General features: G+C 45.3%; 1 protein-coding gene across 8 annotated transcripts in view; it reads right to left on the bottom strand.

The window, feature by feature from the left end:
* Positions 1 to 27,694, bottom strand: part of MAN1C1 (mannosidase alpha class 1C member 1) — a 276,387-nt gene that overhangs the window by 16,608 nt on the left and 232,085 nt on the right. For all 8 annotated transcript variants that reach the window (XM_061597579.1, XM_061597577.1, XM_061597581.1 and 5 more), the window contains 4 exons: positions 10,784 to 10,907; positions 7,246 to 7,339; positions 1,526 to 1,641; positions 101 to 320 (listed from right to left, as the gene is read on the bottom strand). In XM_061597579.1, the coding sequence (XP_061453563.1) occupies positions 101 to 320; positions 1,526 to 1,641; positions 7,246 to 7,339; positions 10,784 to 10,907 (554 nt within the window). The remainder of the gene's footprint in view (positions 1 to 100; positions 321 to 1,525; positions 1,642 to 7,245; positions 7,340 to 10,783; positions 10,908 to 27,694) is intronic.

The following is a 27,694-nucleotide window of genomic DNA, read 5'->3' as shown; positions in this document are numbered from 1 at the left end:
GCATGCAAAACCACTCAGCTGCAGCCCTTTCACCTTTAACTGAGCAGGTGGGGGGGGCAGGCTTTGCACTGATCCTCTTTAGTACAGATCTGGCTCCTACCTGAGCGGGCGTAAGACTCGTGACAGGTGCGTGTTATTTCTCCAGCCAGGTCCATGTAGTGCTGCTTCTGCTCTTTTGCCCCATTCTCTGCTCCGAGGGCTATCATCCCGCCTGAGAAGCAAGCCAAGTGGCCCATCTTGTGGTCCAAGATGCCTCCTCGCCACTCTGCGATGTATGTCAGTCCGCCGGCCGACTTTTTTACCAGGTGTTTTTCTATGGCCTAAATGTAACAGCATGAAGGAGAGAATGGGTGTTATTTCCAAGGATGCGTAAGGATGAGAAACAGGCTTCTGCCTGAACAGCCGCAATGTTTCTCTCTCTCACTCACACACACAGTTGTATCCAATGTTAGTCACACTCAGAGTAGACCTATTAATAAACAAAAGTATTAATCACATTTTAATAAAAACAGTATCCAAAGCAACTTGCAAAGCAAAATCAGACAACTAACAAAAGAAAAAACACATTTCTGATGTTCACAGCACTTTTTACTTTAAGACCTTTTTTCAGACTATACATTTCCCCATTCTCATTAACCACCTTGTGAGGCAAGTCATTATACCTCCATCTGGTAGAGAGGATGAAAACTGTTCTTCACCCTAGTGTCAGCTCAGCTTCCCAACTTGCATTATGGATGCACTTCTCAACAGCCCAAACACTGAATCAGCCACCAGTTTTTCCTTACTTTCCCCTTTGTGCACCTGCAGGCAGCCCTTTCTTTTAAAAATGCACATATCTGTTTCTTTATCCATCCATCCATCCTTCAAATTATCAAAACAAAACAGAAAGACTATTTTAAAAATAGTTGCAAAATTGCTCCAGAAATGCACGGCAGCATGTTTGTGATATCCCTGGTGATGGCCAGGACGCACCTTCCACAGCTGCCTTTCCCTCAGTTCAAACTGAACCATATGGAAAATTGCAAGATTTCCCCCCTTTAAATCAGAGCACACCCTGGGACAGAAAAAGGGGTGTTGAAAAGCACCCTCCCCAGGTCTTGGTTTCATTCTGAGGATGAAAAATGAGTGGCTTAAAGCTGACCGGCAACTCTAACAACAAGCCTTTTAAGTTGAGACCTATCCCAGTCTGCATCTGTGTTAGAATTGCTTTTAATATGTCTTTTAATATCTTTAACCAGTTTTTTTAAAATATGTTTTTAAAGTTTTTTAAAAAAATGTTTTTAACATTGTTTTGTTTTAATGTATTTTAAGGTCTTTTTATGATGTTTTAAAGTGTTTTTAGTGTTTCTGTTTGCTGTCCTGGGCTCCTGCTGGAAGGAAGGGTAGAGTATAAAAAAACAAACTCTATAGCAAAGATCAGATTTGACTCTTAGCCTCACAGGTTTCAAAAGAAGTCCTGGCCTAAACACTGCTACCTGCTAGTTTGGTATGACATTTTCTCACCTGCAAAGAGAATGAAGCTTACCTCTAGTGCATTGTCATACATGTTTTTGGCTTCAGCATCCTTCTTGTCTGACATCAGCCAAGATTTGATCAGATATTCATAAAAACTGTCCCCAAGGCCACCAATGGAAACGTGATCTGCAATAACAAGAAGAGTAAAGCATGATCTTGTGATTAGGGTTGTCACCCAAGGAAAGAAATCTTAGGTTGAAATCCAATACACGCTTACGTGGAAGTAAGTCCCATTGAGCCCAATGGAGCTTACTTTTGAGTAGACATGTATTAGATTGCAACCTTTGTCAATTAATGGTACTCCCTTCCTGTGTATGGGTGTGTGTGTGTGTGAGAGAGAGAATGTCTTTTCTAATATAAGAAGAACCTGCTGGAACAGGCCAAAGGCCCATCTAGTACAACATCCTGTCCTCACAGTAGCCAACCAGATGCCTCTGGGAAGCTGACAGGCAGGATATGAACACAGCAGCACTCTCCCACTTGTCATTCTCAGCAACTGGTATTCAGAGACATACTACCTCTGACAGTGGAGGTAGTACACAGCCATCATGGCTAGTAGCCATTGATAGCCTTAAAGGTATGCAAGCTGATGGCCATCACTACGTTTTGTGGGAGCGAATTCCATATTCAATTTTAAAATATCTTCCTTTTGCCAGCCCTAGTGCATGTTCTGGGAGGCAGGAAGGCAATCTGCAGCTCTCATCCTCAACATATGTAGCCCCGGGCACCTCCCAAACTTACCCCAGTCACCCATTGCTCCCTGCTTGTTTCCTCCATATTTTCCCCAGCTTTAAAAAATAAAGTTATTTCAGAATAACTGGAAGGGGAAGCGTTTCATAAAAAGACACTGATTTTTTAAAATTCCCTGCTTGTATGGCTCGGATTATTTTTAATTATGGGGTTTTCCACATCAAAGGGGAAACCAGATTAAATGTAAAAACAAGCTGGCGTTTTGATGCTGACATCATGCACATTTTTCACAGCACCGATTCTACAATAAACTGTCATCTGGAAGCTCTCTGAGTTTTACGCTGCGTTTACTGTCTCACAGCAGGGGCGTTACACACGGCACTGAAACTAGGCATGTTCGAAAAATATGATGAAAACAGAAAAAGGGGAGCAGAAATTGCCAATATTTGCTTATTCATCCCATGTCCAGAATGGAAATCAATCTGGCGAAAACAATTAGTATTCGCTGTTGTTGATTTCAGTCTTCAGATGATACACAAACACAACTGATTATGCTTTTCCCCCATTTGCATTGTTTCCTTTGCACTGAAATACGAGGTGGAATAATGTAATGACAATGTCACAAGGTAATTTACATAATTAATTACTTAAACTACATAATTTCGCCACAGCAGACAGTGAGACAAATGAAGTAGTATTGGGCAGAAGATTACAGCAGAACAGAAACAGTGGTGTATGTAATGAATATAGGGCAAAATTGAAAATGATGCCATCTTGCATCTCTAACTGAAAGCCCCCCTCCATGACCTCTGGAAAATTCTGCAACTTCTCTGGCTTCTGAGAATTTCATCTGATATCACCCCCACACTTTCAAACATGAGTCTACAAACTTGAGGGCTAGAATCTTGCTTTTTTAAAAAAAATACAAAAACCAGCAAACGTCAGGAAGCTGAACTTTGCACCCAGTACCACATGCTGTACTCCCTCAGAAAGATGGCATACATGCAGCCCTGCCTATTACTATCTACCTCTGCCCACCGTTATGTTGTTCTTCCAGACGGGACACAAACAGCATGGGACAAGGGACATGCCTTGGACACAAGCATCACAGCAGAAAAGCACGGCAATGGACAGAATGGCAAATTCAGAACCTCCTGGCATCTGGTGGGCTGCCTAGATTTTGTAGATGTGATTCTCTGCCTGGAGTGACATATTAAAAGTCCTTGGAGGTTTCTACAGCCTTGGCAGGTTGACGAAGGGGGGAGGTGGACTGAGCATAGAACCTCCATGCCAGGTGTGAAGATGTGCCCAGAATACTGAACTGCAGAGCATTTTTTCCCAAAGCTACCTGTTCAGACTATGCTGCTCTGCAACTTGCTAGCCTGAGGGAAATCTGCCTGAGAAACTGTTGGACAGATTTATAACTTTAAAGTACACTTGGGGGGGGGGGATTTTATTTTTACATCTCAGCGCATATTTCTTCATGGTGGCTGAGGAAGTGCGAATCACCTTCCGGGGGAAAGAAAAAAAGGAGAGAGAACAGAATTTATTCCTAACGTTATATATTCCTAGATGTGAATACATGAACTCGGGGCTCCTCCACCATGGCTTCCATTTGAAATGCAAACCAATATCTGCTGAGGCTTTTTTTGGATTGGCTGGTCCTGCTTCTTGCAAATTTTTATTGTTGTTGCTATGTGCCTTCATGTCGATTATGACTTATGGCGACCCTATGAATCAGCGACCTCCAATAGCTTCTGTCATGAACCACCCTGTTCAGATCTCGTAAGTTCAGGTCTGTGGCTTCCTTTATGGAATCAATCCATCTCTTGTTTGGCCTTCCTCTTTTTCTACTCCCTTGTTTTTCCCAGCATTATTGTCTTTTCTAGTGAATCAAATACCAAAATCCTGTTCTGAAGAGAGACTACCCACCTCTGTGTTTTATTGGCCTTAAGCACAGACAAGCCTGACAACTTGCATTGCCCTAGCACAGCCTTCCCTAACCTGGTGCCCTCCAGACGTTTTGGATTACATAAGCCCTAGTCTGCACAGCTGGCTGATAGGAGTTGTACTCCAAAACATCTGGAGGGCACCAGGTTGGGGAAGGCTGCTTTAACAAAACAAAGAGACCAGAATGCAGAGAATGCAAAAGGGGGCAGCGGTGGGGTGGGGGAAGAGAACCCAAGGGTCACACGCAGAAGTGGGTGGAGAGTCAGGGGCTGCAAAGCTGCTGCTGGCCTTGGGCGGGGCTAGAACTTGCGATGGGCGAGGCCATAGCCAGTGGTGGGTGGGGTTATTCACACACAAGACTGTCTGCAGAAATATTTCGGGAGGGAGGGCAAGGTCTATGAATTATTGCTACAGGTCATTGGCAACCCATTCCACCCATCATTACATTTAGAATTCTGGGAGGGGAGCAAGTGGCCCCCCCGCACACACCCAGCTCACACCCTCATTCTCACTCCCTCTCCTACACACACATGAGCCCCCCCTCACACTGTCCTCCCCATCACAATCACACTATCCCAAGCCTGTCAAATAGCTTTTTTGGGGGGAGGGAGGAAGCAAGATTTTCATGGTCAGGACAGCATGTGGGGATGAGCATCCTAGTGAGCCAACCTCCCCTTCCAACTGCGTTCCCTCCCCATACACAGTTGCATGGCAGGCTGGGGGGAGTGCAATTAATATAGGAAGGACAGCACGCAGGTACTTTCTGAACTCGGTGGGAAGACAGCACAATTCAGCAGTGGGGAGGGCTGTAGTGTGTGTGTGTGTGTGTGTGCGTGTGTGTGCGTGCGTGCGTGCGTGCGTGGGCGTGTGTGTGTGTGTGTGGGCACAACCTCTGCAGTCTGCTCTGATGGCCTCCTGAATGATGGTCCATCTAATGCAGCATCTTGTTTCCCACAATGGTCAAGAAGATGCTCCATGGAATTTGGTCAGGAAAGCAACAGCTTCCTTCCCATTATTACCCCTAGCAACTCATATGCAGCGGTATACTGCATCCGAATATGGATGCTCTCTGGGCAGCTGCTACAGTTAATTGGCATTAACAGACTCTAAGCCAGTGACCAGCTCCGCATCTTCGAGCAACAAATTCTATAAATTAATGAGTGGTTGGTGCAAAGGACGACTTTCTATCCTATGCCCCAAATTTATGGCCAATCAATTTCAGTGGGCTATTCTGCACTACATGAAGCACATCGTTTCGAGGTGCTATATTATTATTATGGACAAATAATATATGGTCACAATATGGTCACCCTACAAAATGCTGTAGCATAGAGTCCCAGCCAACCAGCCCTGCCTTTTTCTATTCATTCTGTTCCCCCTCCAAACCAGTTTAGCATCCCCCCAACAACCATCCCCCTCGAGTAAGTCAGCACTCTGTGCCACTGAACACTCTCAGACTGAGGTCACACCTTTAAAGCATATCCCCCTGCTAAAGAATCCTGGGAACTGTACTTTACCCCTCACAGAGCTACAACTCCCAGCACCCTTAACATACTACAGTTCCCAGGGTTCTTTGAGGGGGGATTTGCTTTAAATATATGATGTGTATACCTCCTCACCGGGCTGTTTTTGGTGTACCCTCCTCTCAGATTTTTTTCTAAAAATCTCTTAGTACTTTTTCCAAACCTTGGGGAAAAACATCAGGAGAATGCTACACCACTCATGTCCTGCTTGTGGGGTTCCCAGAGTCACCTGGTTGGCCACTGTGGAAAAGAGGATGCTGGACTAGATGGGCCTTTGGTCCTCCTCCTTATGTTTTGTCCTGAATCTCCTGCCTATCAATTTTATTTGATGGCCCTGAGTTCTAGAGTCCTGAGAAAGGGAGGGGGAAGCATTCTCTATACCCCATATAGTTTTGTAAATCATAGAATAGTAGAGTTGGAAGGGGCCTATAAGCCCATCGAGTCCAATCCCCTGCTCAATGCAGGAATCCAAGTTAAAGCATAATTTTACCATTAGTGGATTTTTGTAGTCTTTTTTTCTGAGCTAACCCCACCCACCCAATTATTTAGCTTAGGGAAGATCACGGAGGCCTTCAGGGGAGTCACTGTTAGTGGTCCCCACACCCCATGGCTCAGATGCACGGCTCGTATCCCCTACAAGAATTGTACGTTCAGTATTGTGGGCCCAATTTTATGGAATTTCTTTCCAGTTGAGGTTAGTCAGTCCGCCTCCTGTTGAAGTTCCAGCACCTACTGAAGACTTTTTTTAAAAAAAATTCCAGCAGGCATTTTAACTAAATTCTGATTTTATCATTTTAACTGATTTTTATTTTCATTGTGTTGAGTTTTTCGCACACCACTTAGAGATTATGTAATGAAGCGGTATATAAATGGCTCAAACAAATAAATAAATAAATAAATGCTCTAGTCCCCTGAATTTTGGTCACCATTTTTTCCTAGCTCCTCAAATATTGATCATTCATGACAATCACAGGGTAGCACAGAGTTCCTAGGATGCTGGATTCCTTCAACTGTCTTTATAGCAGGTCTGGGGAGACTGTGGCCCTCTAGATATTGCTGGCCTACAACTCCTATAATCCTCTGCCCATTGGCCATGTCAGTTGGGGCTGATAGCATTTAGAGTCCATCATCTTCTGGTGGGCCAGAGATTTCCCATCCCTGTTTTATAGGATTGCTTCAGCCCTGGCCAGGCATGCTTCTAAGCCACCGTAGCAGGCAATTGCTGAAGAAATGGAAGAGAAATTGTGGAGGTCACTTGTCTGAGACTACCCTCCACTCTCGGCTCTTGGTCCAGGTGGCCTTTTGTGGTCCTGGATGTTAAGAGATACTTGGCAGGGATCAGGGCTCTGGGTGTGAGTGATGACTCTCTTGCATCTGTTCAGGAAAATTACTTTGACTGAAGCACCCTTCATGATGAGCTCCTTGATTAGCATCAGCGAGAATTTTAATTTGGCAGCGAACATTTTCTTGGCTTCGTGCTCTCACACTAGTGAGAGGTGCTAAAAAGCCTGGCACGCATCAGTAAGCATTTCTTCAGCTCAACCAAGGGACTCTTTGAAATACTCACGCTGCACCCAGTTCCCGGTTACTGGACTGAGAAAATTAGGGTAAAGCCCATGTGGCTTCTCAATTCTGTTCAGGACTTTGCGGATGTTCATCACCTAAGAGGAAAGAGAAAGTCAATCGGATAAGCTTTTCAATTTATAGATGCAATATTTCTATTTTTAAAAAATCAACAAACAATAAACAAATGGCCCTACTAGGTTTTAGAGATCATTAAAATCAATGTATAGTGTCTTGCATGACCCCAGGTCCAGGAAGATACAATGAATAGTGTCAGTCACTGCTTTGGCATGGATAATTTATTTATCATGTTTGTATCTTTGCACTTTTGCCAAGGAGGTCAAAGCATCCTATGGGGCTATCCTGCTTTAATCTCACCACAACCCTGTGAGGCAGGTTAGACCCAGAAAGAGAAAGACATTAAGATCTAAGGTGAATGCCATTGCTGAGGTTTGAACCAGGATCTTCCTGGTTGAAGGCAAACTCCCTGTTCCATATTATCCTACTTCTCACTGTTATTTACAGGACAATGCCAAGCAATTAAGATTTACCAGCAGGACTTATTAAGGAAGTGAGGTGATTACTGTGAGTGTTAAGTCAAGACTGTGGAGGCACCTCCCTTCGTTCATGTTTGGAGAGGAACTCCCTCCCTTGTGTCTGAGCACTTGCATGGTGTAATCTCAAAAAATGTAAGGATAGTCTTGCTGGATAAGGCCCAAGTCCACCAGTCTAGGGGTTCTTAACCTGTGGACTGTGGACCCCTAGGTGGTCTATGGATAGGCTTCACGGGTCCATGAACCAGGTGAAAACCCCCCAAATCTATTATTTATTTATTTATTTCATTTATACCTCGACTTTCTTTTCATGAAACCCAAGTACATATGGTTCCCAGGTGGTGTCTCATCCAGGCACCGACCAGACCTGACCCTGCTTAGCTTCAGCAGGGAGCTGACCTTATGTGCCTTCAGACCATTCACTTCCCCACCATTACTTCAGGTTCACCAGGGGCCCGAAGGACCAGACTGACCACTAAAGGCCTGGCCTAAGCAAAAGAGATGTAGAGGGAGATCCTTATACTGTATGTTTCCTAACAGGGGGAAGTCTAGTCTGTTGCCAAGCAACTGCAGTCTGTGGCCTAGTAACTACCCATCAATTCCTTCCTGTTTCCCGTTTGCCACAGGCCTTTGACTGGCTGAGGAATCTCTAATCTCAGGGAGGTAAAGGAGCAGTGCTGATGGTGCCTGAGCATCTAGCAGGCCAAACAGCACCCAGATCTGGCTTCAGGGCTGACAAACACCAGCCATTGCTCACTGGCCCTATGTTACACAAAGAATAATTTCTAAGGCTGCTAGCATTTGGCCTCAATAAAGATTTCTAAAGCTTTAGAGCTGGAATAGCTATTTGGCAGGGAGAAAAGCAGGCAGGTGTGAAAGTTCCACTAATTTAAGGGGACATATTTTTACAGGGGAGATATTATCAGCAGATTACATCCTATATCTTTTGTAAAATCTAGTTGAAGACGCCCTATGATACTTAACCATGGTTTCATTTAATTTGCCATAGTTGTGTTAAATCCCAACTGTGATTAAGGATTGGCTACGAAGCAGGATGTGAAACCATAGTTTAAAACTGAGTTTGCAAACCATGGGGTGCACTGTCTTCTGTTTAAATATTGTCCCTACATTGAGCAAGCCATTGTTAAGGCAGCTTCTCCCACAATGTAACCCAGGGTTAAGCAACAAACCAGGGTTAGCACTAACTAGTATTAAATGTGATGTCTGTACCAGGCCTTTTATCAGTCAAAAAGTTGGTTCCACCCACAAAACCACAACTGTGACATATCGGTACAACTGAAGAACAGGGCAGGTTAAAGACAAGCATAGGCAAAAATGGACAGTGCCCTATTCAAAGGCCCGTTAAGTCTCCGGCTATGAGCTAATGAGCTGATCTGCTTTTCGGAAGCCCATTTCCCTCCAGATGGCTTTTTTTGCAACCGGCTCCTCGTGTGTGGTCCGTCTTCTCACAGAGCATTAGCTTTAATCTGCAGCATGTTCTGGATGGTAAATCCATTAAAAAAGCCGGTTCTCACATTTATTGATTGACTGGGCTTAACAACAGAATGGAGATTCAACTGGCCTCTCAGAAAAGCATTCAGAACCTCACCCACTTCTCCCCAAACCCAGAGCCCTTCCCATATACCACATGGTGCATTATGAACAAGATGTATCTCTAGGTTAACCTTAGATTTAACGATGGCTCACCACCAACAATACCACCAAGAGTTCCATTTCCATTCCTGGGGGGTTTCTGCTCCTTGTTTCCAGTTTTGCCTTTCCTACCCCACTAGGTTTCCTCTCTCCTATCGTCTTCTCCACTCCTACTCTTTCCCATTCACTCTATCCTCCAGGGAACTTCATCATTCTTATGCAATGGCCTTTGTGCTGCTCTGCTCCATTCATGCCTTATCTTCTCCATTCAGTTTCCTTGTTTTCCTCGTTTCTCATTCATTCCCTGCTTCTCTGTTGTCCCTGCCTGATTTCCTCTTGCAGCCTTTTTGCATCTTTCCCTCCTCTGAGACTCTCCCCAGTCATCAAGTGGGCAACTCCCTCCCTCCCTCCCTCCCTCTCTGGGAACGGGCTGTTCATTCACAAGGTGTCTTGTCAGAACTATCAGAGCAGTTCGAATGGTGCCCTGGGATGGTCTATTTCTGTTGGTCTCGAGGGGTAGGTTCTGATTCTAATTGGAGCAATTTGTCTCCTTCAGAGTGGGCTATCCCAGGGATGCTGGGGCAGGGGAGTCAAGGAGAAATGCTATCCAGCAGCATACCTGCTTCCTCGCTCACACAGAGTGACAGGAGCACAGGACAGAACCTCCAGGTAAAAGTCTAACCCTAACATGATTATTGGCAGGAAGTGACTCCTAAGGAACTCCTGTAAGCCACTGAAGAAGGAAGATGCATAATCACAAAAAAGAGAGGGTGCACCCACTGGGTCATAAATGTGCCTCAGGATTGACCCAACACCGTTATCAATGGCTACATCTGCAGGCCTAAAAAGATTGGGAAGCGCAATAAGGCTTCCAGCCCCCTTTGGAAGTGACCTGGTACAACATGGCTGCTTGCAGAAAGAGCCAAAGCTTGGCCATAAAAGTGTAAGGAAAAACAGTTGGCTCTGATTCAGTCTTTCCATCTATGTACGTCAGACAGGACAGCACAGACAGGAGTGCCTCATTTTGCCGACAGAGAGTCAGAAAGGTGCCGCAGGGCAATTGCTGAAATTAGCCACGGCATTTAACCTTGATGAATCCCTGCATCTCAGCTCCAGGGCTGGAAGAAGAGGGATGACAGTGGCAGCTCATCAGTGGCTGACTGCTGCGGCCCTGTGGACACAGCTAGGCAACTGCACCCTCGATTATGAGTCACCAAAGAGGCAGGGGGCAGGTTAGTGCAAGATTCCTGCTCCTCGGTCCTGAGCAGGGCCATCTAGCAAGCTTACATTATATGTGGGGACGATGGTGGTATAAGTGAACGTTTAAGTACTTGCCTTTTCAGTATAAACTGAATTTCCGGACAACTCTGAGAGGTGTAGAAATTCCAAGTGGAGGCTGCCAAATTCTGCTAAAATGCTGCTTCCTGCAGACGCCCATCCCCAGCTCCAGCTCATTCCACTGCATGGGCAGAAAAGAAAGCATTAAACTCCTAAGCGCATAACGGAATTCCAGAGCTATCAGCCCTGCAAAGTTGGCACAGTACTGGGCTTCATATATTCCCTGCAGAGTAGTAAGACAGTTGTTGTACTGCAGATGTTGTTGTACTGCAACTCCCATCATCCCTGGCCATTTGCCAGGCTTTCTAGGGATTATGGGAGCCGTAACTCAGCAACATCTGGAGGGCCAAAGGTTCCCAACCCTGCAGTAGATCAGTGGCTTTCAAACAGTGTGCTAGGTATCACTGGGGTTTCTCAGAAGCTTAACAGGGTCTGTCAGTAGTCCCCAAAAGACAGCTTGCCCATCACTGTCGATGGTCCACTCCAAAATTTAATCCCCAGAGTGCATTGAGAGCGTTCTGAGGTGCATTCTGTTGGCATGAGGCCTAGTAGTTTTCCATCAAGTCTGAAAGTTTTGAAAGTTCAGAGGAGTTATGTCTTTGCCCGGTCTGGGAACGGACAGTGAAGGCCGTTGTTATGGTAACCATCAAGATATAGACTGGGAAAGTTCTAACAGAGTCTGTGAGTTGTTGTCCTTTTGCACCATGCCTCTGAACTGACAGGCTGTCTTACTTTTGCTTTTGGAGAGAGATGTGCTGTAGAGCTAGAGGGGGGGGAAACTGCTGAAAAGCCTTAATGTCTTAATAAAGACTCTTACATGATTTAAATACTCTGAAGAAGTTTCTTGCTCAACTTAACTCCAACGTAATGTATGCTGTTTCACGCAACAACGCACACACGCCAACAGGGGTTATGGGCCCAGATCCACAGCGCATTACATGGGAGTAAGTTGCTGGTCTGAACGGCAGACGGAGTTCCAGAGAGGGCAGCTTGATTGATTGTACCAGACGGAGGTGAGCAACATGGCTGTAAACCTGTCTGGGGGAGGCTTGCCGATGGAACGGCTTAATGAGAAGAATTATGGCAGCTGGAAGCCGAGGATGCGGGTTTTGCTGATAAAAGAGGATTTATGGGACACAATAGATGGACCCACTCCGGCGGTACTGACTGCGGCCTGGACGCGTAGAGATCAGAAGGCACAAGCTTTTATACTTCTGGCTCTATCTGACTCTCAACTGCTACATGTGAGAGATGTTACAAACGCCAAACAGATGTGGGACGTGTTGGAAGGCATTCATGTGCAACAGACTGCGGGATCTAGATTGTGTTTGGCACGGAAGCTTTATCAGATGCGCTTTACGGGTGAGTGCGACATGTGTGAGCATCTCACGGAATTTAGACACCTGTTTGCTGAGCTGACAGACCGAGGTGTCGAACACTCTGAACTTCAGAAGACCTATCTGATCCTGGCTTCACTTGATGGGACTTGGAATAATATGGTAATGGCTTTCGAAGCCATGCCTGACGGAGGCTTGAACGTTGCGTTTATTGAGGAAAAGCTGACCCAAGAATGGCAGCGGAGACAAGAGGCGAAAAGAGCTGAGTCTATGGAAGCTGTCAGGAGGCAAGAGGTGAAAAATGCCGTGCCGAAGGATAATAAACAGGAGCAGCAACAAAGGCTGAAGGCTTGTTTTGTTTGCGGAGATCGACGGCATCTCCAGCGGGATTGTCCAGTCAAGTGTAACTCCAGGGACGGAGGCTTGAAGCAGGGAAGTGTGAACTTTGTTTGTAAACAGAACTCTCAAGATTTAGCACCTATTAACTGGCTGATTGACAGCGGAGCAAGCCATATATTAATCAAAGACAGGAGTCTGTTTTACACGTCTACAGATGAGCAGGACTTTGTTTTACTTGCAGATGGATCACGCAAGAGGGTGGAAGCCCGTGGACTGGTGAGATTTAATAAACTTGGGATAATGTCAGAATGTTTGTTTGTTCCAGAACTGAATCATAACATGTTGTCAGTCAGAAAACTGATGGATTCTGGGTATTGCGTCACATTTGATAGAGGGAAATGTTTTCTGCAGAGAAGAGGCAAAGTTGTATGTCAGGGTTTTATGACACAAGGGCTGTTTAGAATGTCCGTGGGTGTGAAGTGTGCTGATGCCTTGAGTTTAATGAGGCGGAAAGGGAATGACCGCCAGAGCTGTAAGAAGACAGCTGTTAAAAGCACACAGCCACAGTATTCATGTAATGCAGTCAGGCTGATGCCTGAAAGAGCACATCGCAGCCGAGTTTACAAGCCACAGGGTAAGAGACGTGGCAAACGTGCACCTAGAGCACAAGAGAATGCATATTTCAAAGTTTGGTGTCCAGAAACACAAGCGCAAACATGTAAACCAGATCTTGACATAAATCTGAAAGGCACGAAGACAAAGAGTCTGGTTTTGTCAGGAGCAAAGACAGGAGGTCTTGAATGTTTTGTGGATGCAGATCATGCAGGGGAGCTGAGCCGTCGTAAGTCAACCTCTGGCATAGTTGTGATGTGGCACGGGTCATGCATTGACTGGAGCAGCAAGAAACAAAATGTGGTTGCAACATCAAGTGCAGAAGCCGAGTATGTGGCCCTATCACAGGCCTGTAATGAGCTACAATGGTTTGCAATGCTCATGCAGGAGATAGGCATTGATATGCAATTTCCGATTACTGTATACGAAGACAATCAGACCTGCATTAAGATAGCCACATCAGAAGCTCATACCAAGAGAACAAAACATATTAGTGTCAGATACTTTCATGTAAGGGATTGTGTGCAGCAGGAGTTTGTTAACCTAACATTTTGTGACACTAACAACATGGTGGCTGACATAATGACCAAGCCTTTGTGTGAGAAGAAATTTGGCAAACTGGTGACAAGGCTTGGAATGAACCAAAGTTTGAGTGAATAAAGTTTTGAACTGTACTGAGATGTAATTTTGAACTGTACTGAACTGAAAATGTATGATGCAATGTACTGAAATGTATTGCAAGAGGTATTGTAGAAATGTATTACTGTATGACTATGTACTGTTGAGATTTCTTTGTAATTGACAGACATGATGAGAAAAAGGGGGGCTTGTTGGCATGAGGCCTAGTAGTTTTCCATCAAGTCTGAAAGTTTTGAAAGTTCAGAGGAGTTATGTCTTTGCCCGGTCTGGGAATGGACAGTGAAGGCCGTTGTTATGGTAACCATCAAGATATAGACTGGGAAAGTTCTAACAGAGTCTGTGAGTTGTTGTCCTTCTGCACCATGCCTCTGAACTGACAGGCTGTCTTACCTTTGCTTTTGGAGAGAGATGTGCTGTAGAGCTAGAGGGGAGGGAAACTGCTTAAAAGCCTTAATGTCTTAATAAAGACTCTTACATGATTTAAATGCTCTGAAGAAGTTTCTTGCTCAACTTAACTCCAACGTAATGTATGCTGTTTCACGCAACAACGCACACACGCCAACACATTCACAGGGGAACAGTGATGCCCTACAGCAGAGATGGGGAACCTGTCGCCTTTTAGATGTTGATGGACCTGCAACTCCCATCAATCTGAGCAGGGGCATAGTCATCCAGGGTCTCAGTGCATCTTAGACCCTTCCCTTTTTTGGGAGTAGGGTCCCAGCAAGGTCCCTATGTCTCCAGCATCCTGTGAGCCAATCAGCATGAAAGGGGAATCTCTTAGCCACTGGGAAGAATCTTCTAACATGGTACCTTGAGCTTTCCTTGCTGATTGGAGCCAATCAGAGTGAAAGGAGATGAGTCAGCCACTGAGAAGAAACTTCTCAGTAGCTAACACTACTTCCATGCTTATTGGCTCCTAGGGATATCTATTGTGGGAGAAGGCATTAACAAGGATCTCATTCTCAGCCCCGCAGCAGAAAAGGGGGAGAGGCATGGCTATGTCTGACATAAAGGGACCCTGCACTTCTGAACTTGCCGCTACACTACTGAACCTGAGTCAGCATGGCCAACAGCCAGGAATGATGGGTATTACAGTCTAGCATCATCTGGAAGGTCTTGGGTTCTCCACCTCTGCATATAGGCTTGGCCAGGCCTGAATCACTGACTGTTTGCCCCAGAATCATCTGGAAGAGTTGACTAGTGTGCAGAGCTTCTCAGCGGATGAAGTCTCTGGGGAGGGACTACAGCTCAGCTGTAGAGAACATGCTTTGCATGCCAAAGCTCCAGGTTCATCTCCATTTAAGAAGACCCCAAGCAGCAGATGATGGGGAATGCCTAAGGCCCTCCGCAGCTCATGCCAGTCAGAGTAGACAACAATGGACTATTGTGATCATCACCAGAAGGCAGCTCCCCATCTACTTGAAACTGCTTGGAAAGGACTCCTTGCAGCTGTTTGAAAACCATGGACCTAGACTGGGGAAGGGTCACCTCAGGCCCAGGAGCCAAATGTGGCCCTCCCAGGCCTCTCCATCTCGCCCTCAGCAGATTGTCCAGGCGACATACCCTCTCGATCCCCACCTCTCACTAATCCTGCTTCACACCCTCCTCAACCATATTTGCCTGGTTGGAATGTGTCCTGTGAACTCTGATTCTGCCTCTTGCTTGTCTGGATTGAAGATGTGAGGGGTGAGTGTGAATAAATTGGGCTTCTGTACAAAAGGTAATCTTCACATTAGTTGCTCTGCCCACTTTGCCTCGAACTCCACCCACTAATGGCATGTGGCCCTTGCAATGTTGCACTGAAGGGAATGTGGCCCTCAGGCCCCACCCGACTTCAACCATGTCTTCTCATGTGCAGCCAATGAGACTCATTTTCTTGTTCCATATAAGTTAACTGAGAACAATGTGTGGTCTTCAGTGTCTGGGACGGGGCAAATTCAATTTTTTTTTCCGATTTAAGTCCTTTCATATCAATGAGATTTAATGGGAAACCTATTAACATAACCACCATCCAAGTCTATGCTCCAGCAGCAAACACAGAAGAAGAGGAATTGGAGAGATTTTATGCAGAAGCACAGGAAGAAATTGATCACACACCAAAATACGATGCTCTGATAATCATGGGGGACTGGAATGCAAAAGAAGAACTAGAAATTGTGGGAAAATGGGGCTTAGGAGATAGAAATGAAGCAGGAGAAAGACTTACTGAACTCTGTGAAGCCAATAATTTGTTTCTTGCAAACACATTTTTTGGGCAACCAAAAAGATGACTGGACATCACCAAATGGTCAATATAGGAATCAAACTGATTATATAATTGGAAGCAGAAGATGGAGAAGTTCCATACTTTCTGCAAAAGCAAGACCAGGAGCAGACTGTGGTACAGATCATGAACTGGTAATATCGAAAATTAAAGTAAAGCTAAAGAAGAACAACAAAGCAATCATAATGCCAAAATACAATTTAAACAAAATTCCAGAAGAATATAAAGAGCAGACAAGGAACAGATTTGAGGCTTTAAACTTAGTTGGTAGAGAACCAGAAGAACTATGGACTGAAGTCAGAGACATTATCAGGGAAGAATGCAAAAAGACAACACCTCTAGTTAAAAAGAAAGACCTCAATGGATGACTGACGAAACTCTTTAACTGGTTAAAGAGAGAAGGAAAGCAAAAGCAAAAGGAGACAGAAACACGGTTAGAACCCTAAATTCAATAATACAGTGACTAGTACAGCCTTTCCCAACTAGTGGGCCACCAGATGTTGTTGGCCCACAATTCCCATCTTTCCTGACCATTGGCAGTGCTGGCTGAGGCTGATGGGAGTTGTGGTCCAACAACATCTGGTGGCCCACTAGTTGGGAAAGGCTGGACTAGTACATAGGGACCAAGACAACTATTACAATAGTATTGTATAGTAATATTGTATAGAAATAGGACAACAAAAAAGGCAGAACAAGATCCCTATTCCAAAAGATTAGAGAAATTAAAGGGAAATTTAAACCAAGAGTAGGGATGTTGAGTAATCAACAGGGGAACACACTGACTGACCAAGATAAAGTAAGAGGAAGATGGAAGCAATACACTGAAGATCTATATAAAAGAGATGCAAGGATGACAGATTCATTCATGGAGGAACCGTATGATGACCAGAAATGATAGAATGTGAGGTGAAAGCTGCTCTTAAAATACTTGGACGAAACAAATCACCAGGAACAGATGGCATACCAACAGAGTTGCTACAAGTTACTTAGACTGAATCTGTTCAAATTTTGACAAAAAAATTGTCAACAAATATGGAAAAAAACCCCACAATGGCCCACAGACTGGAAGCGTTCAATATACATCCCAATTCCAAAGAAAGGGGATCCCAGGGAATGAAATAATTATCAAACTATTGCCTTAATATCCCATGCAAGTAAAGTAATGCTCAAGATTCTACAACACAGGCTCTTACCATATATGAAGTGAGAAATGCCAGATGTCTAAGCTGGATTTAGAAAGGGAAGAGGTACCAGAGATTATATTGCAAACATACGTTGGATAATGGAACGGAGCAAGGAATTTCAGAAGAAAATCTCCCTGTGCTTTATAGATTACAGCAAAGCTGATTGTGTAGATCATGAGAAATTATGGAATGCTTTAAAAGAAATGAGGGTGCTACAGCATCTGATTGTCCTGATGCACAACCTATACTCTGGACAAGAGGCTACTGTAAGGACAGTATGAAGAAACTGACTGGGTTGGAAAGGGTGTGAGACGGGGTGTATTGTATCACCCTATTTGATTTAATCTATGTGCAGAATATATCATATGGAAAGCAGGACTGGACGAAGAGGAAGGTGTGAAAATTGGAGGGAGAAATATCAATAATTTAAGATATGTAGATGATACCATACTACTAGCAGAAACCAGTAATGATTTGAAACAAAAGCAGGACTACAGCTGAACATAAAGAGTAAAGTAATGACAACTGAAGATTTATATCACTTTAAAGTTGACGAGGATATTGAACTTGTCAAGGATTATCAATACCTTGGCAAAGTCATTAACCAAAATGGAGACAATAATCAAGAAATTAGAAGAAGGCTAGGACTGGGGAGGCTATGAGAAAACTAGAAAAGGTCCTCAAATGCAAAGATGTATCACTGAACACTAAAGTCAGGATCATTCAGACCATGGTATTCCCAATCTCTATGTAAGTTGGACAGTGAAAAAAGTGGATAAGAGAAAAATCAACTCATTTGAAATGTGGTGTTGGATGACAATTCTGCGGGTACCATGGACTGCGAAAAAGACAAATAATTGGGTGTTAGAACAAATCAAACCAGAACTATCACTAGAAGCTAAAATGATGAAACTGACGTTATCATACTTTGGACACATCATGAGGAGACATGATTCACTAGAAAATACAATAATGCTGGGGAAAACAGAAGGGAGTAGAAAAAGAGGAAGGCCAAACAAGAGAGGGATTGATTCCATAAAGGAAGCCACAGACCTGAACTTACAAGATCTGAACAGGGTGGTTCATGACAGATGCTCTTGGAGGTCACTGATTCATAGGGTCACCCTAAGTCAAAATCGACATGAAGGCACATAACAACAACAACAACAACAACAACAAAACCTTATCCCACACTTTTTTTTTAAAGGAGGGTTTTGGAGGATTTTTTTGCTTATTTTTTTACCTTCAAATGGCTCTACTATTGCTGTCTTTTGCTGATTTTGTTTCTGCTACTCAATTGAAGTTACAATGTTTGTGATTCTTGGTTATTGCCTTTAATCTGTATTGTGGATTTTAAGCTGTCTGGTTGCTGCCTTGCAACAAGTCAGAAAGTGGGAACAGGTTCTGCTATATCAAAGTAAATGAAATGTAAGTCAGTGCTGTCTGTTCCCTTCACTGACTTAGCAAGGCGTGCTGACAAAGCAACAGTGAGCGGGGCAGAGGACTCCTGCCATCAGAGACATCAGTGCTGGGAAACTCTGCAAGCATCTTTAGCAAAAGGATGTTTCATGACTGCAGCTCCAGCTGTGCAGGGAGTCAAACTGTGGCCACAGCTAAAAAGAGGGCTGTCCCATGACATATTTATTGGGCTCCAATTTCTTTGTTTCTTAATTAATTACACTTTTTAATTACGTTTTCTCCACAAATAATATTACATCTTAAACATTCAAAACTTCCTGCCCTTCCCCTGCAGCGGTGAAATTGTTTTCATTAAACATAGCAGTCAAAATACAGATCCAGAGCCAAGACTACAAAAACAAAGATCCAGTCTCAAAACCCTGAAATAACATTTTAAATTTCTGATATGCTATATGCAACCAAGGATTCAAAAAGAAAAAGAGGGGGGAAATTCATCCAGAGATGCGCTAGCGTTGTCGGTAGAGTTTGGCCATGGGTCATTATATTAACAAATTCTATAAATCTCCCCCCCACAGAAACAAAATTATCTTTCCTTTTTACATCACAAACCAATTTTGAGCTTTTTCCACCAAAAGAACTAATTGCCATACTCTTTGATACCATTCCTTTATATTAACCTCCCTAAAACATTTCTTTCTTGTTAATTAGGAGATATAAGAGAAGTTTACACATCTCATTAGAGTCAGCTCCAATTTCAGAGATTTTGGGGAGAGGGATCATTTGAGGGCATCCAGTCCCTGCAGTCCAAATATACAGGGTGTGCCAGCTGCATCTGGTCCCTGCCAATCCACAGAATTGAGAAAGAGATCAGCACTGGCTGGACCTTAATCCACTATCTGGCTCTATGCAATGAATGCATGGGTATCGAGAGGATTTGAGGGCACCTGTCTCTTTCTCGGATTATTTTCTGAACTCTGAAGGTGTCGTTTAGATGAGCTCCCTGGAAGACAAGAGCTACGAGAGAGTTCTGCACTCAACCCAGTAGACAGCAATGGTATCTGCGGGTTATAGTCTCCTTGTTTTTGCAAGCAGCAGAAACAGGAAGCTCTCAAGGCTCTAGTGCAGCATTCCCCGATCTCGTGCCCTCCAGATGTTTTAGACCACTGTTCTTCAACCTTAAATCCCCAAATGTTGATGGATTACAACTCCCATAATCGCTGACTGTTGACCATGCTGTCTGGGGATTATGGGAGTTGTAGTCCAACAACTTGGGGGCCAAAGGTTGAGGGACAGTGTTTTAGACTATAACACCCATCAGCCCCACCCATCATGGCCAATGGCTGGCTGGAACTAATGGGAATTGTAGCCCTAAACATCTGCAGGGCACCAGATTGGAGAAGACTGTTTATTATTATTTATATTTCATTATTACACTGATATCCCACCTTTCCTCCAAGGAGCGCAAGGTGCCATATAAATATCATCCTCCCCCTCCTGATTTTATCCTCTTAACAGCCCTGTGAGATAAATTATGCTGAGAGACAGTGACAGGCCCAAGATCACCCAGTGATCTTCATGGCCAAGCAGGAATTTGAATCATGATCTCTCAGGTCCCAGTCAGACACTCTAACCCACTACACCACACTGCCTCTCACACTGGTTCTAGTAGGTGAGCGCCCCTAAGACTGGCAAGCTGTTTTCAGCTCGGAATGCCACAAGTTGTGCAAGCCTGAGATCACAGTGTACATTTTCAGAAACATTTATACACATTCACACAGAATCCAAACTCCATCATAGGCAGTACCACTCATGAGGTGGTGGTGGGGAGCGGCTGGGATAATCCAGAGCACCAAATCCAAAGCCACATCTACACTGTACATTTAAAATTCTTGGCTTCTCAAAGATTCGTGGGAACTATAGTTTACCTTCCACAGAGCTACAATTCCTAGTACCCTATAAACTACAGTTCGCAAGATTTGGGGGAGGGGAAGCCATGTGCTTTAAACACGCTTTTGGTCTTAAACCAAAATGGCCCGCACAGCCCACACGTTCTTTGGAATAGTGCAGGGACTCGGGAGCCACTATAGCACTAAGACCTTGCCGTGCAGAGGCGGAACCTTTTTCCAGCTCTGTTTTCTTACTTGTCTCCTTCAATCTCCCGAGAAAACATCCTTGATTACAGCCTTTTAAAAATCATCTTAGCCTCTTCAGGTTCTGCACAGCAACCTGTATCTTTACGGCTTGATCTGAAAATAGCCTCTGCAGCTGCTAGTTTGGGAGTGGCTCAATAGCTTTCGTTTGAGACGCAGGCCTGATTTTTGCAATTTCTTGATTAGCATGATCACAGGTGGCAAATTGCTGTTGAATTTTTCCCTCTCTGGCATTTATTTATTTAAAGGGGAGGAGTTTCCATTGCTCCAATTGGGGGGGGGGGTTGACAGTAGATGGCGCTAAAAGGCTTGTGCACCAGACACTAGGATTGTTGGCTGAGGGTTTAAAAACAAATGCTCTTTTGGTGAAATGTCAGCTGTGTTTGGAGAAACAAGGTGGGTGGCTGATAAGACATTTTCCAGAGATGGAGTTACACCTCCAGGAGAATCCAATCTACTTTCAGAGGGGATTACAGGATCAGACACATTCACAAAGGGTGGAGTGATCAACAACCATTAGCCAGGACAGCTGAATGCAACCTGCAAGTTCACCACAACCTGCATGTTCAGAGGCAGTCTACCTCTGGTTATCAGTTGCTGGGAGACAAACTATGGGGAAAAGCTGTTGCTTTCATTCCCTGCTTGCGGGCTTCCAAATAAAATACAATTAACATCAACATGAATTTTTAGTGTGGTCATGCTGCAGTCCACCTGAATGAACCTTGTGGACTACTGATAAGGCTACGGATTGCTACTAGCACGATGGCTATGCTCTGCCTCCACTATGCCTCTGAATGCCAGTTATTAGGACTCACAAGTGAGGAAAAGTGCTATTGCACTCAGGTCTTGCTTGCTCCCAAAGGGATCCACTTGGCCACTGTGAGAACAAGATGCTGGACTGGATGGGCCACTGGCCTGATCCAACAGGGCTCTTTTAATGTGTGCGCCTAGGCAAATCTTGGACTATAAGCTTGAGGGCAAGCCCTGTGTCTTTTACCTTTGTTTTATGTACATTGCCTAGTTATTGTAGAGACTTGAGAAAAATAACAATTAATTAAACACACAAATGTTGGGTTCAAGGTTTTTTTTTAGCATTTAGGAAGGTGGTTGCCTAGCAATCCATTCTCTGTACCACTGTAGCTAAAGCAAAATTAATAGGGTCAAGTTATAAGAAATTTGTTGGGTCATAAATCCTGTTTTCTTTACCTCTAGTAACAGGGGTAAGCTGTGCTTTGGAGGCTGTAATAATCCTATGCTTACTTACCTGGAAGTTAGCCCCACTCAACTCAATGGGGCTTTACTTCTGCATAGACATTTATAGGACTGCACTGCAGGTTACAAGAAAACTGAAAGGAGATGGTGGAGGAGATGGGGGACAGAGAGAAGAAAATCTGTACGGCCTTTTGCTTCTTTCTGGTTAGCAGGAGGAGGGCCTGTGCTGATTTCTTCCTTCTGTCCAAGTTTGATGTCTCTGATCATCATCACCTTCATGCCTTGCTAAATGATTTCACTCACCCCTTGGGATTATGTTCTCATTTAGCTATCGCACCACCTCTAATCATGGCACATTGTTCTTTCAGAGCCCGTAAAGACTCAAAAAACCCTCAAAATGCTTCCATTTTGTTCATTGTTAGCCAAGGTTGCCAGTGAGATGTCTGGAGGATGTCTAGACTGATACTCTCATTTTCTCAAGTGTCTTCAGAAAAGGTTCTCAAAAGTGTGGCATTTGGGGCAAAAGGCTAGCTGGTGATAGGGTTCAGACTAGTGTAGGGGGACTGTAGGCGAATGCAGCTCTGGGTCTTTTTTTCAGAGCAGGATCCATTGTGTTATGTACAGGAGTGACAGGGTAGTTTTATTTTTATTATTACATTTCCATGCCACCTTTCCTCCAAGGCACTTAAGGTAGCCTACATGGTTCTCACTCTACCCATTTTAGCCTCACAACAACCCTGTGAGGTAGGTTAAATTGAGTGATAGTGACTGGCCTAAAGATACCCATTGAGCTTCATGGCTGAGTGAGAATCTGAACCTAGGTCTTCCAGGTCAATGAGGCGATAACAAGGCTTTCAAATTTGTTTGTGGCAGATTAGTATAGAGGAAGTTAGAGAATAAGAAAACTAAACAAGCAGAGGATAGACACTTCTTTGTTTTTCTTTGATAGGGTTCTGTCGGAAGGCAGAGCTGGGGTCCCAATCCCGGGGAGCTGGATCCCGGAGAGTTGGGAGAAGAGTATTCGGATGGATGGCAGAGGGAAGGGGGAGGAACTTCCCCCCTTTGGAGCGAAGACGAAACAGAGGAACTGCCAGTGATAAGGTCGCTTAGCGACGGGGAGCCTGAGCCCTCCATGGACATTCTCACGCCTCCCCCTCTTTCAGGCTCAGAGCAAGAGGGGAAAGAGGGAGGGCTGCTCACAGCCGAAAAGCGGGGAGGCAGTTTACCATCAGCCCCTCCCCTATCCCCCATCCTGGAATCGGAAACTTCAGAAGAGGAGGGGGTGATGCTTCCCCCCTCACCGCGCACACGCAGACAGCTGAAAAGACAGGAGAGAAGGGGGGGAAGGCGGGCAGTACCTGAGGGGCAGTTAAGGAGGAGCGAAAGATTGCGCGCCCGTTTGGCCCCTTCTTAAAGAACAGGCGGGAAGAAGTCCCTTGCTCTGTCAACTTTCTCCCAATGCCACAGGACCTGTATCCCTGTATTGCTTCATGAGAAAACGCAGTCTTTGTTTGGACATTACCCTAATAAAACACGAATTAACTACAGCCGTTGGTCTGGTTCCTGAGTCACATCCTGGGCCTGACAGCTTGACAGAGCCACCTAAATCACCCTCAACGCTCTCTTCACTTGACTGGGACAAGATGTCAAAGGGAGCAGCGGGGGGGACGAACCCCACTTCTGAGACGGAAGAAGTGGAACTCTTGAGGACTAAGGTAGCTGATTTGCAGACGGATGTTCAAGCCCTGCTAGCAGCAGTCAAGGCGCTGAAGACGGATAATCAAACCTTGAAGGCCACGATAGACCAGATGCGAACAGCCCCTCCAGCTGCCGTAGTAAAGGTTCCCATTGGATTGCCCCCAAAATACGCGGGACAAAGTGATCAGTTGGCAACCTTCGTGGCTCAATGTGAGTTATATCTGGATGTCAGGCACACGGAATTTCCAGACGATGGGGCTAAAGTAGCTTTCGTGATTAGCCTCCTGGAGGGAGAAGCTGCAAAATGGGTGACTCCGTATCTCGTGAGAAAGGATACTGTCTTAGGAAGGTACAGAGGATTTATACAGGAGATGACCGAGATGTTTCAAGACCCGCAAAGGGCTGAAACAGTAGTGCGGCAACTAGGCGCTCTGAAGCAAGCTAAAGGGACTGTTTCCGAGTACACTAACGCTTTTAAAATTCTGTCCCAGGAAACTGGTTACAATGACGCCGCCCTGATGTTTATGTACCAGAGTGGATTAAATGCTGAAATCCTGGATGAGTTGGCCAGGACCTACCCCCCCGCTGACCTACCAGGGCTCATCCGGCTATGCCTACAGATAGATCACCGGATGGAAGGAAGGCGCTTGGAAAGGAAGCAGGAGGTCCCGAGATACTCAGCCTTGGCATCCCGCAACAAGACCCTTCCCACTGCAGGGATGGCAGGTAATGCAACTGAGGGACAGGGAGGGGCTAGGCCAAGACTGTCGGAAGAAGAAAAGGAAAGACGACGCCGGGAACGTTTATGCTTTTATTGTTCAAAGCCGGGCCATGTGGCCAGAGACTGTGGACTGAAAGGGGGGAAAGCCGAGCCGTCGGGAAACTAGAACACCCAGTCCACGTGCAGGCCGGTGGACTGGGGGCAGCGTTGTATAAAGGCCCCTCAACGATCCAACCTCCCTCAAAGGGGGTGTTGGTCTTGCCTATTCGGATTACAACTTCCAGAGGAGTGGTTTTTAATTCCACTGCCTTAATTGACAGTGGAGCCTCCACAAATTTTATTGATGCAAAGTTAGTCAAGCATCATGGAATTTCCCGGTGGAAACTGGACGCTCCCCTAGCTGTGGAGACTATCGATGGGAGACCCCTGAAGTCAGGAGGGGTGACACAAGCCACGGAGGAAGTGAAACTTCAAATCCCTGGGCACGAAGAGTTTATTTCGCTATACGTGTCAGATCTCTCGAACTTTGAGGTGATTCTGGGAATGCCCTGGCTAGCAAAGCATGAACCCAAAATAAGTTGGAAGGAGGCGGTGGTGTGGTTCACCTCACAGTATTGCCAGGAGAACTGTCAACCTGAAGGAATCAAGAACACCTTAGCGGGGGCAGTGCAAGAGATCGAGCAAGTGACCCTGCCGCCAAAGTATGAAGAATTCAAAGATGTGTTTGATGAAAAAGAGGCAGAGACTTTACCCCCCCACCGCCCTTACGACTGTGCGATTGACCTAGTGCCAGGAGCCAGCATCCCATCAGGGAGAATCTACTCTCTCACAGAGAATGAGAGGGAGGCCCTGAAGGAATTCCTGGATAAAAACCTGAGGCGAGGATTCATACGCCCCTCACAATCCCCTGCTGGAGCGCCACTATTGTTTGTGAAAAAGAAGGGGGGGGAACTCAGACCCTGTAATGACTATCGCGCATTGAACCAGATCACCATCCCCAACAGTTACCCGCTGCCCCTGATCTCAGAGTTGCTGGACCGACTGCGCTCTGCCAAAATCTTCACGAAGTTGGATTTGAGAGGAGCGTACAATCTGATCAGAATGAAGGAGGGAGATGAATGGAAAACAGGATTCTTGACCGCTTACGGACAGTATGAATACCTGGTCATGCCGTTCGGGCTTTGTGGAAGCCCAGGAATTTTTCAAAAATTCATGAACGACGTGTTTAGAGACTTGTTGGACACGTATGTAATCTGTTACTTAGATGATATCCTGGTGTTCTCAAAGAACCAGGAAGACCACGACCAGCATGTGAAGACAGTGTTGAAGAGACTGAGAGAAAATCACCTGTATGCTAAATTAGAGAAATGTGGATTTGACCTCAAGTCTCTAGACTTCCTTGGATATCGAATCTCAGCGGAAGGCATGGAGATGGACCCAGGGAAAGTAAGCTGCATATTGGACTGGGGCCAACCTGTCACCAAAAAGGATGTACAACGGTTTTTGGGGTTTGCCAATTATTACAGAAAGTTCATTCCAGGGTTTTCCAAATTAACAGCTCCTCTGACTGACTGTTTAAGGGGGAAGAAGAAGTTTCAATGGACAGAGAACGCCACCGAGGCCTTTGAGGAGCTGAAGAGAAGGTTTGCTACTGAGCCCATTCTGCGCTTTGCTGATCCGAACCGCCCTTTCGTAGTGGAAGCAGATGCTTCAGATTTTGCCATCGGGGGGGGGGTCCTGCTACAATTAGACCAAGAAGGGAAGGAGCTGCACCCCTATGCGTACTTCTCTCGGAAGTTAAAGCCTGCAGAGAAGAACTACACAGTTTGGGAGAAGGAGCTGCTGGCCATCAAGGACTCTTTTGAAAACTGGAGACAATACCTAGAGGGGACCTCTCATCGAATTGAAGTGCGCTCCGACCACAAGAATCTTGAAAGCCTCCAAACAGCCAGAAAGCTGAACCAGAGACAGATAAGATGGTCCCAGTTCTTCACTAGGTTTAACTTCCAGATTACTTACCATGCCCAAGCCAAAGACCAGAGAGCGGATGCCTTATCCAGACAGCCACAATACAAAGAAAGTGAATCCGAGGATCAGCCTCAGTACGTAATCCCGCCAGAGAAATTAACGTTGGGAGTATGCCAGCCTTCATGGGAAGAGGAACTCAAAAAGGCACAACAAGAAGATGCAGACATGCTAAAATATCAGCAGGAGACGGGACAAGGTCAAGACTCAGAAGTAACCTTTCACTGGAGAAATGGACTGTTATGGTTCAAAACCGCCAGATATGTGCCAGAAGGGGAATTAAGGCTCAGAATCCTACGCCAGTGTCATGATTCCATCACAGCGGGACACTTTGGGATTTACAAGACCATTCAGAACGTGGCCAAGGACTTCTGGTGGCCTAAAATGCGTCGGGATATTGAGAGTTATGTAAAGTCCTGCTCTGTCTGTCTGCGGACAAAAACACAAACAGGGACACCAGCAGGACTGTTACAACCGTTGCCTGTCCCACACGAACCCTGGAAGGACCTCTCCATGGATTTTATAACTGATCTACCCAAGTCCCAAGGAATGACAGCCATCTTAGTAGTGGTGGATCTACTTACCAAAATGGCACACTTTCTTCCTTGTGCAGGGGCCTTAGAGGCTAAAGAAACGGCCAAGTTATTCATAAAAGAAGTCTACCGGCTGCATGGATTGCCAAACAGCGTAGTCTCAGACCGAGGAACTCAGTTCACAGCCAAATTTTGGAGAGCAATGTGGAAACAGTTGCAGACGGAATTAAAACTCTCCTCCGCCCATCACCCCCAGACAGATGGGCAGACGGAACGCTTGAACGCCGTTTTGGAAAGATATTTACGAAGTTATGTGTCCTATCAACAGACTGACTGGGTATCATATTTACATTTTGCAGAGTTCGCCTACAACAATTCTCTGCACTCCAGCACTCAACAAACCCCGTTCTTTGCTAATTATGGATTCCATCCTAAAGTCTTTCCAAGCAGCTCAGAAGGAATGCTGGTACCGGCAGCTGAGAACTTCCTTAAGGAATTGCAAGCGGCGCAACAGACACTGAAACAGCAGTTAAACGAAGCCAAAACGGAGTACAAGCGAGTTGCTGACCTGCACAGGAAGGAGCCCCCCCCCCTTCAACCGGGAGACCAGGTATGGCTGTCCACCCGCTTCCTCCAGATGCCGGGCAAATGTAGAAAATTACAAGACAAGAGGGTGGGTCCTTTCGAAATAGAAACTCAAATCAATCCCGTGGCGTACCGACTGAAGCTGCCTGACACGTTTAAAATACATCCTGTGTTCCATCGATCCCTCT

Source organism: Rhineura floridana, chromosome 15 (assembly GCF_030035675.1).
Source record: "Rhineura floridana isolate rRhiFlo1 chromosome 15, rRhiFlo1.hap2, whole genome shotgun sequence".
Lineage (NCBI taxonomy): Eukaryota > Metazoa > Chordata > Lepidosauria > Squamata > Rhineuridae > Rhineura > Rhineura floridana.
Note: the sequence above shows the minus strand (reverse complement) of the source record. Positions and strands in the feature narration are given on the sequence as shown.